Raw genomic sequence first — 15,408 nt, forward strand, 5'->3', positions numbered from 1 at the left:
CAGACATGGGAGCACAGAGCTGAATGAGGGATAGACAGCTCCAGCTGTGCTTAGAGAAGAGCTAGGGAAGGCAAAAGTGGTGACAATCAGTGAACAATAGATGGCAAATAACATTATTTATTATCTCCACATCTTCAGTAGCCACTGGGCCCTCCTTGCACTGCACGCAGGGCTCTGATGGTTCGACTGACATTTGCTGCTCCCTAGCCTTAACTACCCATTTTCTCCATTTTGCTGGCTCTGACAAAGGCCACAGAGAAGAAGTATGGCCAGGCTGCAAGAACCAAAGTGCCGTGGTTATTCTCCTGGTTTTAGTTAGTTTTGGGGGACATGTAACATGAAGCATTGTTGGAGCATGGCTCAGCATGGTCCTTGGTGTTTGGACATAGGGCAGAGGCTTTGGAGCAGGAGAGATGTCAGCATGTTCACTTAGCATCCTGGAAGGAGACATTCAAGGACAAATTTAGAGTAATTTTGTGAAATAAAGTGAGGCCAGAGTCAAGAGGGCTATAAGGTTGGAAGGAGAGAGACAGCACAACTTCCTAATACTGCTAAAAGTGTTTTCACCAGATAAAAGGCTTGTGCAAGGTCCTGCAAGATGCCACCACTAGTCCCAAGTGAGAACAGCCAGGTCTGGAAGCAGGCAAGGGTAAAACCCACAGTGCTCTGGCCACAGCATAACCATCCCTGGGGAAAGCCTTTATCCCAGGAACAATGCCCTCTTCCAGCTCACCCTTGATTCCCCGAAGCTCTGAGGGAAGAATAGGAGGAAAGCACTTTTATTTCTATTTAACATCTCTGCTTTGTTATTCTTTTCCCAGGCTTCCCAGATTTGAGGGCTGCAATAGGCCTCTTGTTCTCATCTACGAAGGGCTCTCCTCTTTTCCCCCATTGTCTCCAGTCTGATTTTTGGGCCAACACACTGCCCTTTTCCAACCTAAAATATGCACTGTTCCAAGCAGAAAATCATGTTTTGGTCCAAACCACCATCCAAATGCGGTGTGCTCCATTAAACCATTTTAACAAGAGCTGGACCCACCTCTTACTTCCCTTGGCAAACCTTCTCTTTGCCTAAAATCCCAGTGTTGACCTCACCGGATCTTGCTGCAAGGACACACTCTCAGCCTGCACAAACCTCACACCAAAACCCTCAGAATGGTTATGGAAATTAAACTTTTTAATTTGGTAGGGATACTGCTCCTGGGTGATGCTATCACAGTGTTGCAGACCCTTCCTTCTCCCCCCTGTCTCAAGCTCAAGTGATGGAGGAGGATGTGGCAGAGCCCCCCAGGATGGGGATTTGGTGTGGACTGTGTCTGTGCCAAGGGGCACAGCCACTCCCCAAAACACAGCCTGGGCAAGGTGGCAGCTCTGACCCAAATTTCCCCTGCTGTGTTTGACACAGAGGACAGTGATGGGCACTGGGTCGATCAGCTGGCAAACCCCAGCATTTATCACTCCAGCCTTGCCTGAAATGAACTTCTCTTTTATTTTTTTTTTTTTTTCCCAGCCCACAAAACCAACCCATCTACACAGATCGATAAATAGAGCTGGCATTGTCACTCAATGCCCCAGCCATGTCCCCAACTCTTCCCCATCAGCACTGATGTCCTCATGGCCACCCTCACTCCCTCCCACCCAGCTAATGATGGTGTGAGTAAACTTTAATTTGGGGGGGAAAGGAGCTGGAGAGAGGAAGCTTTGCAGAGGGAAGGGAAGAGAGATTCTTGCCTCAGTCATCAGGCAATTTTCCCCTTCCTCTTGCTCACTCATTGCTGACCTTTGGCTGAGTCTGCCAGAGCTATAAAGGAAAAAGGAAAAAAAAACACAACAACAACAACAACAAAAAAAAAACAAAAACCAAAAACCAAAAAACAAAAAACAAAAAAAGAGAAACTAAAAAGCAAGAGGAGCTGAAAGGACAGGCAGAGGGAAAGATGTTATCTTGCCTCTGCTAATGATTTATGGTCAAAGGATGGGTGGATGGAGGTAGAGGGAGCTATGCAGGTCTGTGGGCAGCACAGAGGAAGATTGCTGGGGAATACCCAGCATGAAAGGAGCTAGGGGTGAGGGGCTGGGAGTCTGCTTGGGTATTTATGGTCCAATCAGCAGAAGGGGAAAAACCCATGATGAGTGCTACTGCACCTTGTGAACCTGTCCTGAGACATGTGGAAGCCCAAAACTTTATAGGCCATGGTGACAGCCCCTCCTCTGCTGGGACACTAGCCCATGAGGTTCATGGGGAACACCAAGGGATGAGCACTCTGCACAGTTAGGGACTTTCCACACTCTCACAGAGCACCCCACCACCTCCCTGGCTGTGTCTGCAGCCCATCTTTGGCCCTGCTGCCTGGCACTGCTGACAAATAGGTAGCCCTTTCCCCTGGGCTGGCCCTGTACAGCAGGATTAGCTGGCAATGACAAAAAACGGTGGCAGAATGAAAAGCCATTCCAGAGCCATGGAAGGAGGATGGCATGAATCAAGGTCAGAGCACTGGGGAGAGAGAAGTCACAGACCAACCATTTTGGGGCAGGGGAGCCAGAAGAGTCAGGCTCACCCATGTCAGCTAAGCTAAGAGTCTTAGAATCACAGACTGGCTTGGGTTGGAAGGGACCTAGAGATCATCTCGCTATTAAAGATTGTATAGTAAAGTCATCTGTGACAAACAACACCACAGGGACAGACCTGTCCTGCTAAGGAACAGAGATGTATTTTTAAGAGCAAATTTACGCATGACATCTTGATATAATTAGTAAATCTTTTTATGGAGCTGCCCTGTAGCAAAAAATATCCTTGATATATGAAATTTACGTCCTTCTGCACACCTCTAGATCACCACCATGTCCCCACAGAGCAGAAAGGTGACAAGAGGGACAGAGACAACACGATGAGGGCAGACAGGAGTGGGCAGGGAAAAATTCTGGCAGAATCAGGGCTATGCTGTGTCACGATTACGATGGGAAGCGGATGGGCACGGGGGCTTTGCTAGACATCAAGATCTTCCCCAGAAGGTGACACATACCTCCGTGGGCAGAGATTTTGGGGAAGTTCCGCTATTCTTAGCATCCCTCTCCCATCTCCTCCTCTGGATATGTCTGTCTCATCATGAGGCCTGCACTCCTCACTGCTCCAGTCACCATCTGTGAGCTCTGCCCACAGTACTACCACCCAGACAAAATGTTTATGGTGTGTTTGCATTCAGAGGAAACTTCCCATGCATGTAAAAAAAGTCATCACCAGCACTTTCTTTATCCTTCCCTTGCCTGAGGTCTAGCGGAGAACTTATTTTACTGCAAGTTATTTATGGTTTGACAGAAGCACCACTGACAATTTGAGATTCACAGCTCCAACCCTGAGCAACAAGGCGGGTTTTTCTGAGAAAGCCTTCTACAGGCACCAGCAGGAGACAAAACCATCTTTAAAACAGGGTGGAGGGAAGCCCTCTCCTCCTCTATGGAACGTTAACAACTCAAGTTGTCTTTTCTGTATGTACTCACCGAGTTTTCTGCCACCACTCTGAGCCATGGGGAGCTGGACAATGAGCTCGTCAGGTGACCAGGTAGTGAAAAATCCCAATCCCTGGTGACAGGGCTGGGTTTCTGTTGCACTGGGTTGGGTGTAAGGATGTTAGGGACTTCATTTCTCTCCCTCCTTCGTCCCCTCAGTCTGTCTCATGTATTCAGGTGGCTTCACCTGCTTTAAGAAACTGTTTAAGCTGCTTATGTGGGGATTTTCACAACACTGGGATTTGCAAACTCCAGCGCCTGGTTTGCCATTCCAACTGTTGGTCCTTTCTAACCCCTGGACAAAGGGAGTGCGTGCTTTAATTATTGTGCTTTAATGAGCAGAAAGGCAATATGCAGGAAGAGCCAGGCATGCCTGCAGATGTGGGTACTTTTGAAGTGAGAAGTGTTGGCAGAGCAAACCTCTAGGAATTATAAAACAGAGATGGAATCCCAGCATGGTTTAGGTTGGAAGGGCCTTAAAGATCCTCTATATAGTTCTGACACCCTGCCCATGGACAGGGTTGGACACCTTCCACTATCCCAGGTTGCTCCAAGCCCCATCCAGCCTGGCCTTGGACACTGCCAGGGATCCAGGGGCAGCCCCAGCCTTTCCGTGGACCATGGGCATCTCCACACAGCAATGAAAATCTGCAATTTTGCACACAGCAATGAAAACAGCAATGCAGCAGCTTGTTCCCCTGGTGGGGAAGGACAAAGTGGGAAGGATTTACCTCCCTGAGGCAGGTATAGATGGGGCAGACGAGGACTCGGAAGGGCTCCCCGGTGCTGCTCCTCATGGTGCCGAAAACCTCGCAGAGGAAGGTGATGAACCCCAGCCAGCGCTCCACATCCCGCTGCTGCAGCTCCTCGCGCATGGAGAAATCCTTCTGCAAGAGGCACAGAGACAAGAGGCTGCATCAGCAACACCCCACCACCACGGCAGAGGCAACGGCTGTCTAGAGAGGGAATCAGGAGGAAATTGACACTCGGGGTGGGGGGAGGACAGACAGACAGACTCTTTAGTAACAGTGGGGAGATTACTCAACACACACAGAGCAGCTGCAATTTCAACAGCAAAGCCACCAGAAAGCAGGTACTGCAGAAATATCACCAGCTCCTGCAATAACTGCCACAGCTTGCACCAGAGATGGTGTCTGTCCTCTGCGTCCTGCTGTCCCCCGTGACAGACATGGGGTTACCAGCATGGGGGGCTGCGTTTGGATGGCTTCATTTTTTGGTGAGAAGAAGCCAGCACCACCAGGACTGAATAAAAGCAGCAACAGAGAGATTAAATAAAATGAAGGGGAAATGCTGGTGGCCATGCTGGGCTTGGTGGTCCAGGTTGACCTGCCCAGCCCATTCATTCCAGTATCTTCAGCAGACCCAGTGTCTGGCCAGGAGCATCCTAATGGTCTGGCTGCTCTCTGGCGTCTCACAAAATAATGGCAGAGACTGGCTCCCTGCCCGACCACAAGATCAGGGCAGCCTGGGCTTGGCATTAAAAGGTCACCCTGTGCCTGAACTGATGGTTGCCATGACTAAGGATTATCCCAGTGACGTGATTTATGGATCAGCATCAGGAGGAAGCACACAGGGAGATAGCTGCCCCTCCATCAGACCTCCAGCTGGGCAGAAATAAGGGGTTTGTCCAAAGGAAGGGTATGAAAAGATCACAAGACAACGCAGAAAACCAAATAAAAACCCTTCTAGAGAATGGCACAAGGGAGTACATCATGCTCAGAGTCAAGAAGGTTTTCCTGGGCCCTAAGAGATGCCGCAAAGGTTCCTGCATGACGTCCCACTTTGCTTGTCTGTCTCCATAGTGACCTTTCGTTGGTACTAAAATTTAGTAGACACTAAACAGGGGAATACTGAAGAAGACAAGTTCGTTCTCTACACCACGTGCTCCCAGTGCAGGTTGCACAACCTTTGAAATCCAGCAACTAAATAAATAACCTTCTATCTTTTTCATCTCAGTTTATTCCTACTGCCTGAGACAAAGGGCTTCGCTGCTGCAAATACTCTGACCTGCAGCTGCTCTCTGCAAAGCTGGGGAGATATAAAAGCCACCACACCAAAGTTTGCTCTCTTGCCCTGGACAACACACAGGAGATCTTCCTTTTAGAACAAAGCTAAGTGAAGCAGCTGCTAAAGAAAGCCAGGCAAAAGCATGATGATTATTTTCATGACACAACTGTATGCACAGCAGATCCAAGGCAGGAGCTATTTATATGTTTCATTACAAAAGGAAAAATAAAATATGTATTTGCATATGCAGGAAAAAAGACTCGGAAAATAGCCGAGGCACTTATTAACCAAACAGTGATGACTAATTCCTCTCTACACCCATTTCCACAAGTCAGTTGCCCAACTGTGTCTGCGACTTCGAAGTCAACCTGCAGCCAGATCCTGTTGGGTCTCCCCAGACTCTCCGGGGGAGTTTGCAGAGTTCATCCTTTCATTAACCAGCCCATCCCTGGGCAGTGATGGAGGAGTTATTTGCAAGCTCAGGTTATCACCCCAAGGTTACCCAATTACTTGTTCTGGAGCTGTCATTTGAATTTTAATGCAAAAAAAAAAAAAAAAAAAAGTCAAAGAGACATGATATCCTCATTAATGAGAAATTAAAAACCCAGGCAAGAGCATCCCATGCCCCTAATCTGTCCTATCCACCCATATCGTACACAGAAAGTATCCTTTGAACCCCGGAGCTTTTCCTTGATTCCTCCCCATCTCCTAGCACTGTCTCCTGCATCTCCAGCTCCAGCCCCATACCCATCCTGCCTCGCCCAGTCTGGATACCCTCCAGCACCTCCTGTCCTGCCTGGGCCTGGAAGCTCCACACTCATGTACCTGGGGAGCTGTGCTGTATTCTGGGATCCCTGGGGCATGCTGTGAAATTCCTAGCAGCTTGGGATAACTGCATGGGCTCTGCAGTCCCAGATTACTGAGAAAGAATAAAAACCACTGCAGGAAATCCTGCTCCTTTCTGCTCCTGCCTCAAACACGCCCTGCTCTGCACCCTTGCAAGAAAGAAAACTGTCTTTTCAACATTTTCTTTTAAAAAACGTATTTTCTGTAAAAAACCCCAAACCATCAAACCCACCAACCCCCTGGGAATTCCATAAACGAACCAGCAAACCAAACCAAACTCATCAGGCCTGGGATGGGAGTTGGGCAGAAAAGGATTCCACCATACATCACCCTCCTCTTCATCCTGTGGCACCCGGTGGGTGATGCGGAGACATCAATGAACACTGCCCCACCTGTGCAGCTGAACAAGATCCTTGTAAAACAAAGGGATCTGTGGTCCCCCCTCCTCCAGTCACAGAAAAGTTTGTACAGACTTTGAGGGACCCCCATGAAGGACAGGAGAGGGAGATGGAATGTGGGATGGATGCGGAAGGCACTGTGAACATTTGCACCCAAACGTGATGCTGCAGTGGGCGTAATTTTGTTCCATTTGCAGATTGGGCCAAACTTTGAAAATATTCTGTAAAAGGAGGGGTGTTATACTGATTTCTCTGACAAAGCAGGAAGAGCATCTTGCCAGTGGAAGGAATTTTTCCAGACCACACTTGCCTACAGGCCAAAGTTGGGCTTGGCAGGAGCCTCCACCACAGCCAGGTTTGCAGTGCAAGGGGCATCCTGAAGCATCCTGAGAAACCCACCTGCTTCAGAGTGGTGTTACTCCAGTGTCATGTACCAGGGAAGGTGGTCCAGTGAGCTCTGTCCTTGAATTTGGGCTTTAGACTGCAGGTCTGATCTGTACCATGGTGTGCCCTGAATGCCACCCATGCAGAGGTGTCCCATCTGCCTTGGGGTGTTTGAGGAGACCACTGCTGCCACCAAGGCTCATCTGGGCTGTTAGATTAATGGAATTACATGTGTGACTCACGTGCTGCAGGTCAGCCATGATCACAGCAGGCCCTGCGACCCTTGGAGGACACTGAGAGCAGCTCCAAAGGCTGTGCAATGGATCATCCCAAACGGATGAGCCAGAGCCAGCACATGGGAGAGGTGAGGAACTGGAGGGCAGAGAACAAACCCCACGTCCTGTGTGCCTGCAGCACATCCGATGGAGACATGCCCTGACCCACAGACCTCCACACACTGATGACGAACCTTGAGGGGGCTGAAAAGCTCTGGAACCAGACAGCCGGGTCACTGCCCTGCCCATTGAACTTTATTTGCTCTGGAAATGCCTCACGGAGTTATATAAAAATAACCTGTGGATTGGCTTGCCCCATGCTTAGGTGGTGATGTCAGGGCAGTAAGCAAATTATCTTTCATCGGTTTGGCTGTATTTTTAAACACGAATTGTATTACTAATTTGGGGGTGCTCTGGCCTGTAGATAATCTGGGTGTGTTTACTGGATGACCTTCCTTCAAGTGCCTATAGTTTAAAATAAAATGTATTTATACCAGGTAGGGTTGGCCTTCCTTCTCTGCCTGGTTTGGGAGAAGAATTCATTGGGAAACCACGTGGCAAGTGGGGGGATGCCAAGGGAACCTCTAAAGAGCTCTCATACAGGGCAAGTTTGGGGCATAACTCTGAAGGCTAAGCACATTCATCGTCTTGGGCCTCACCACAGGTAGGTCAGGGTGGCCTGTGTTCACACACATCACAGAGATGGCCCAGGGATCAGCAAAGCCTCTGACATTCCCCGTCAGGTCCTCTGTCAGCTTGGCTGAGGCTCCTGTCAGCAAGGGAAATTCAAAATGTCTTTCTCCTGTCCACTCCTCATCCCAGTGTAGATGCAGTTCATGCAACACTGGCCTATGACAGTGTCATATCCATGTCATTTCCAAGACTAGGACCAAGCTAGAAGAGCCAAGAGGAATGGCCACTCTGTGGGAGAGGAGGCAAATCCATCCTCTAACATTTTTAGTGGGCAGCAGAGTCAGGTGGGATGAGAAGCAGCACTTTGCCATCGGATCTAAGCCCTCACTCCAGCTCAGACAGCTGCAGCCGAAAATTCTTCCCTTGGGAGTTCGCAGCACTTTTTAAAGACATGTTCCAAATAACTTTTCCCCAGATTTGGGCCCACCAACCCATGGCTGACTCTGGTAGCAGCAAGTTCGAGGGCAAAAGTTTAGTGAGGGATAAAAATGAGGGTTAATTTAAGCATCGCCACCTTCTGATGGGAAAAAAAAAAGGGCACATTTGGGCTTGTTGCTCTGTAAACACAGGGCTCTTCCTCTGGCAGCTCTGCTGTTTACTCAGTCATTGTCAAGGAGGCAGGAAATACTGAGTCAGAAATACTGCACAAAAAGAAATATATGATGCTTAGATATCTGTGCTAAGAGCTATATAAAAGGCTGAGATAGGCTGTGCTAAATAGTTGATCTTACTGGCAATGTTCTGAGAAACACTGGAGCCCTAAATGGCTCTTTAAAAAGGTCTGAGACAAATCCAATAGGTTGGAGGAGGGAACTGGTGGGCAGAGGTTGGAAAGCCTTTGTCCCTTACTGCTGTCCTGGAGAAACACAGCATTTCCATCAAACTCTCAGCTGCACTCTGCCTGCTCTCTTCTCAGACCTTCCTAGAAAGGGCTTCATAAATTACATTTTGCACAGTTAACATCACTGCATTATTCCCTGCTTAGAATTTAAATACTACGTGTATTTAGGTATTGGCTTGGAGGAGGTTCTGGTGTGCAGCTTTGCTTCCTGAGGAGTACAAACCAGTGAGATGGGTAGTTTGGAGCACTGGCATTTGGAAGGAGCTCAGGAGGTGCTGAAGAACCCTGTGACAGCACCAGGGAGTGATCAAACACCTCAGCCAATGGATTTGTGGGGTCTCACTGCGCTCCTGTGTACCACCCACACCTTCACTGGCCAAGTCTCACTTCACTGACACCACTACAAAAGCTCCTCTGCTGGAGGTGGTGGGATGTGAAGTGGGACATCAGCTCTTTCACGGGCTCTGCTCTTCCTCCAGCCACCCACTCCTGGCCTCTCTGTCTGCACCCAAAGACAGAACCTCACTGAGATCCCCTCACACCACCCCTGCCTACGCTACTGCCAGCATGGAGACAAGACAGAGCAGAGTAAGGTGATGACAGAAAACCTGCTTTGAGCCTCCAGCTTCCATGCAGAACGTGAGGAACAGCAGCACAGGAGACTGAGGTTTACTTCCAGCCCTGTGTGGGCTCCAATCACCTCTGTACCCTGATTTCCCATCTGGCAACAAACGGGAATGATTTGCTCATCTTCCTCTGCAAAGTGCTCTGGGGCGTGTGACTGAGACATGCGAATCACGGCAATTATTATGACTCCAACAAAGGAGCTATTGACATTTAAAGCAGATAAAGCCTTTAAATTACAGATGACACCTTGTGCCCAGCCTCAAAGAGGTCCTGGCTTCACCCAGCTATGAGGCATTTCACTCCCACTGGCTGTCATCATGTTGCTTCCTCCAGACTGGATCTGCACCACTTGAACATCTTCTAAGGACGTTTTGGCCATTTTGGGAAAAGCAGGAAATCTTACCAGTGACCTTCAGCGTGGACCTGACTTCATGATGGTCACAGCTGTGTGAATGGTTTTATTCACAGAGGGCTCTGAAATGCACTGCATGGTGAAGGGTCCAGGCTACTAGGACTGTGGCCACCACCCCACAGACATCTACTACACATCATCTGACCACTGGATGATTTGTAGTTTGCATTATGACCAATTCATAAAATCACAGGATGTTTGGGTTGGAAGGGGCCTTATAACTCATCCCTTTACAACCCCCTGTCATGGGAAGGGACACCTTCCACTAGACCAGGTTGCTCCAAGCCCCATCCAATCTAACTTGAACAATTCCAGGGATATGGAATTCTTCCAGCTAGGCAAGAACAACTCAACAAGGATTCTGCAGCCATCAGGCAGACACACAGTGCTTATTCCTCTCAGAAGGATCTGGGTATGAAGGATAAAATAAGGCCAAAAAACTGTTTTTTTCTAAAGCAGAGACTAGACCAGCTCCCAGGACAAGAAACATAATCAATTTTACATTCTCAGTTTTGGGTAACTGAGGCAGATGATGACCAGAGCCAGGAGAAGCTGTGGATACTTCTCATATCTACAAACACCAGGAGGTGACCAGGTGAGTGGTCACTTGAACCTCCTGCCCCCTGGTCTCACCCTGACCTCTCTGTCTGGCTCCAAATCTGGGATCAGCAGCAATTACCCACCCAACGTGGGTGTCTCATGGCTTCAGCCAATGATGTCTGTGAGGTCCTTGAGGGGCTGCAGAGGTGCAAGCAGTTAATTATTGATTTAGCTGAGGCTGAAATCACACTGGTGGAGTGTAATGATGGATGTGCAAACAAAAGTTTTGCTGTTAACCTGGCAGTTGCTAGAGATCTCAGAGCACAGTCTGGGTGGAAGCTTTGAGAGAACCAGGAGGGTGAATTCAGTAGCCTGCTCTGCACACAACCAACAGCAGTCCTCATTTTGTCCTGGATGTTTGCCAGTGCCTCCCCCAGCACTACCCAAGTGACAGAGTTGTCTTCCTGGTCACTTAATTTTTATTGCTGTCCTTCCTATTTCACACCTTTCTGCATTCCCAAACACGTGCCAGGGTGTCAGCTCAGCTGGGTAACAGCAGTTTATCATCACCTTAAAGACCTGTTATACTACAAACCCAGACACAGCAAAACATCATTACCAGCCTCGGCCAGACCTTGTAGTGAGCAAGGGACAGACCCACCATCTGCAGGACACACAGACAAGGGGAATTAATCACTTATCTGAGAATCACAAGCTAATCTCTCAGTCCCACAGAGCGGGCTGGAAGGGAGACAAGGGACCAAAAGAAACACAAATTAAATTCCTTGCTGTGTTGCCATCAGAGGAATTGGGACACCCATTTGACCCAGCCCTGCAGACAGCCCCTGTAATGTGCAGAGGAAGCTGCTCCCCCTCGGCAGCCTTGCTCTTCTGCAGCAGTGCAGGAGTTCCTTGCTATACTAATTTTATTCCTGCATGTCCCAGTACTGTGGGAATCTTGAGGCAGCGATGTGCCCTTTGCCTTTTTGAGTGTGCACAGGAAACCTTGGGCTACCTTGGGAATTTTGCAGACACTGAGAGTCCTCCTTCTAAACAAAGAACCCCCTAGAGCATCCCACCCCTATGCCAGCAATCCCCTCCTTGCTACATGGAGGTGGTAGGAAGAGAGAGGATCAAGCACAGCAAATGCCTGCTCATCCCACAGCAGTACTGATACCCCCACCTCATGGAGAAACCTATTATTATAATATCTCCCATCCCATGGGCTGCACAAGCTCAGTGTAAAAGCATAATGGTTTCTAGAAATCTCACAAAATCCTGTTTTTGGGTTACTTCACATGAGTGGGGATTGTTTAGAGAGCAGTTTGGAAACCCTTTTCCACAACATGGCAAGGTCTGAGCCCTAGCACCAATCCCAAATCTGCTCAGAGGCCATTTCTGTGCCTGAGAAAATGCTAATCCCACTCCCAACACCAGGCTGAGATGATGACTGGCACCCCAATGGTGGCTGATAGATGGATCCTGCTTGCAAATGCCACATCTGGAGATGCCCAGCTTGCAGCCCAGAAGGATGCAGTGGGGACCAGCTGGATTTTGCCAGCAGGATGCATTCATATTTTAAATTCTGCACATGTAATGTGTCTTCTTTATAAGGTAGAGGTGACAAGGGGTCTATGGGGACAGCCCAAATTTGGAAAGAGAGATATAAGATGAGGAAAACTGACTGTGGAAGAAGGTGCTCCTTTGTCCAGGCACCAGGGCTGGAGGAATTCCACTTGCACTGGAAATGAAGCTGTGTCTATTGAAAGGCCAGCTTGCCTGTGAATGAATGAAACTGGGCAGGGAAAGGCAGGCAGCTAATCCAGTTTGACATCAGGAGCTTTACTGCACAGGCACTCCTGGCTCACATCAGTTCACTCCATGGAGGGATTTTCCTGGGTGCCTGGTAGCTGGCAGCAGGATGTTCTCCTGTGGGATGCTAAGACCCTCCTAGGAAGTGCCTTCTTGGTGGTGCTCACCATGAGGTGGGACTGGGACCACCTGTCTGCTGAGCTGGGCAAGACACTGAGGCTTCTGCTTCTCTGCAAGTCAGGACCAAAGGATAAATGAAGCCTTAGAGGCTTCTCCCAGCCCCAGAACTTTGCCCTGAAGTGGAAGTCCCCGAGCTGGGTAGCACAGGGAAGTGGGCAACTTTTAGATGGACATTGGTGCACACAGGTGGCTCCAAAAAGGTCCAGTGGGCATGAGATAATACAGAATCAGGGCTGGAAAGTACTTTTAAAGGTAATCTAGTCCCAACCCACCTGCCACCTTCCAGTGTCCCAGGCTGCTGCAAGCCCTGTCCAGCCTGGCCTTGGACACTGCAGGGATCCAGGGGCAGCCCCAGCTGCTCTGGGCACCCTGTGCCAGGGCCTGCCCACCCTCCCAGCCAGCAATTCTGTCCCAATATCCCAGCTGGGCCTGCCCTCTGGCACTGGGAAGCCATTGCCTGGGTGCTGTCCCTGCAGGCCTTGTCCCCAGTCCCTGGGCAGCTCTCCTGGAGCCCCTTTAGGCCCTGCCAGGGGCTCTCAGCTCTCCCTGGAGCCTTCTCTTGTGCAGGGGAGCAGCCCCAGCTCTCCCAGCCTGGCTCCAGAGCAGAGGGGCTCCAGCCCTGGCAGAATTCTTCCCTGGGCCCACTCTAACAGGTTCATGTCTTTCCTGAACTGGAGGACTCCAGAGCTCCATTATGGCCAGAATTCTTGACTCTCTCCTTTAAAAGAAAGCAAAAAAAAAAAAATCCTCCAGAAAGATGGACGTGCAAAAACTCGGTGGGTGGGAGAGCACGGGGGGCCCTGCAGGCAGCTGGCCAGATCCATCGTGGGATGGGTCTTCCTTTCATCTGCCCTGGGACTGAACCGCGCCGATGATCAAGGAACCGGAGGAGTTAACAGACTCCCAGCCAGAGATATTCGTGGCACCCAGAGTTCGTGTAAAGTTTCATACCGGGACCCTTTACTAAATTCTTTCGGTCATGGGAGAGAAAACACTGCAACTGTTTAGTCTGCAGGGAGGTGGTGGCTCTGGCCCAGCACTCAGCGTTGCTGAGCAAACACGCTGGAGAGCAAAGGGGTTGTCACCCTTCTTATCTCCTCTGTCTGCTTTTCACCACGTCTCTCCCACCACCAGGCACCCCATGGGCATCGTGTACCAGAGCTGGATCTCCCTGCTTGAAATGCAGCTCTGGAATGGGGGGACAAGGGACCACTTGAAAATTGAGACCCAGAGGTGAAGTGCCAGTCTGCTAAAAAAGTGTTATTTACACAATGGAGCTCAGAAAATCTTTCTCTGAGGCTAATATTTACAAATTCTGTGTAGCCAGGGAGCTTTTGCTGTAAGAAATGTTGTATTTGGCTGGTTTTTATTTTTTTTAATGGATGTGAAAGATGCATTAATAATTTTCGCTCATCTCCTGAAATATACATGTATGGAGCACCTTACAATACCTCCAAAGCTGCCTATCCATGCTGGAAATGCAAAGATTACAGAAATGTGATGCAGAAAACAACTTCAACCTGCAAAAGCCCTCAACTCCTCCATCCTTTGTATTTGTAAAGGGATATCCATAATTATCATGATTATTTTGCCATATATTGGCAGACTTTGAGCATCTGTGTGTAAGACCACTGGATAGCATGGGTTGGAATATTAGAGATGCAAGGAAACATGTCTTACTCTTATGAACAAAGCAGAAATTGAAAGGTTTTGTTTCTCCAGCCTGAAACTGTCTCCTTAGCTCGTAGACACTTTGCTCTTGCAGTCCTCACTTTCAGTTCCAGCTGCTCCTGGACTGGAAGTGTTATCACAGAATGGTTTGGTTTGGAGGAGACCTTAAAGACCATCTTGTTCCAACCTCCCTGCCATGGGCAGGGACACCTTCCAACAGACCAGTTTACTCCAAACCTTGTCCAGCCTGGCTTTATCACAGAGTTTGGATTCCCAGCTCTGCCAGAGATGCTCTGACTAATAAAAAATTAATATTTAGAGCAATAGTAATTTAAAAAAAAAGGAAGCAAGAGAAGTGGAGGAATTTATCACTGGGAGGGAAAAAGGAAGCACTGTTTTGGGATGCTCAGTGAGGGGAGGAGCATGGGGGGAAACCATCACTGCTGATGATACCTAAGAATGTGTCAAGGTGGGGCAACATCCTCCAGCCAAACATTGTTCACTGCTGTGACCAAGACTTGGATGCTGTGTTTTCCATCAGTATCAGGCCTGGCAAGCTATAGGATAGGAACCTGAAATAATTCCTCATTTGTCACCCCTCAAATGTCCTGTAGCTCCTCTGCTCCCAGGAACCACCAAAGCCACTTCCCACCATAATTTTGCATTTTCTTGTTTAAACATATGCAGCAGGAAAAGATGAGGGTGTGCAAAATGAACAAAGGCAAAGGATATGTGGACTTTGTTGGAAGCATTAACTCTCCAAATCCAGATTCTGACAGATAGCTACCCACCAAAATACCCAGCAATGAACAAACCCTGAGCCTAAGCGTGCCTGGGGGATGCCGGGGGTGCTCGAGCTGCAGGTCCCACAGGACCATCCCCCTGTGTGCCACCACAGCAGTCAGGCTCACTTGTCTAGAAACTGAATCTGGTACAGAAACTTGTGACTCAGCTAGAAAACCTTAAAACAAGGTATTTCCTGCTGGTGAGCACAAGAGCATCCTCTGTATGCTATGGGTCTGTGTCCAAGTAAAGCCAGCGATGGGCAAAGCACATATTACCTCATTTTTCCCCTTTCCCAGGGGAGAAAAAGAGGTGTTTCCCTCTCCAACATCCTTCTACCCATATGCCATCTTTGGGCTAATGCTGGCATATCCATCTGCCCTGGCCTTTGCCCAGGAGGTGATGTCCCTG

General features: G+C 49.0%; 1 protein-coding gene across 2 annotated transcripts in view; it reads right to left on the reverse strand.

Annotated features, from left to right (window-relative positions):
- CTIF (cap binding complex dependent translation initiation factor) overlaps positions 1–15,408 on the reverse strand; it is a 137,666-nt gene that overhangs the window by 16,444 nt on the left and 105,814 nt on the right. For both annotated transcript variants that reach the window (XM_015615207.2, XM_015615206.3), the window contains exon 10: positions 4,239–4,394. In XM_015615207.2, coding sequence (XP_015470693.1) covers positions 4,239–4,394 — 156 coding nt within the window. The remainder of the gene's footprint in view (positions 1–4,238; positions 4,395–15,408) is intronic.

Source organism: Parus major, chromosome Z, assembly GCF_001522545.3.
Source record: "Parus major isolate Abel chromosome Z, Parus_major1.1, whole genome shotgun sequence".
NCBI lineage: Eukaryota > Metazoa > Chordata > Aves > Passeriformes > Paridae > Parus > Parus major.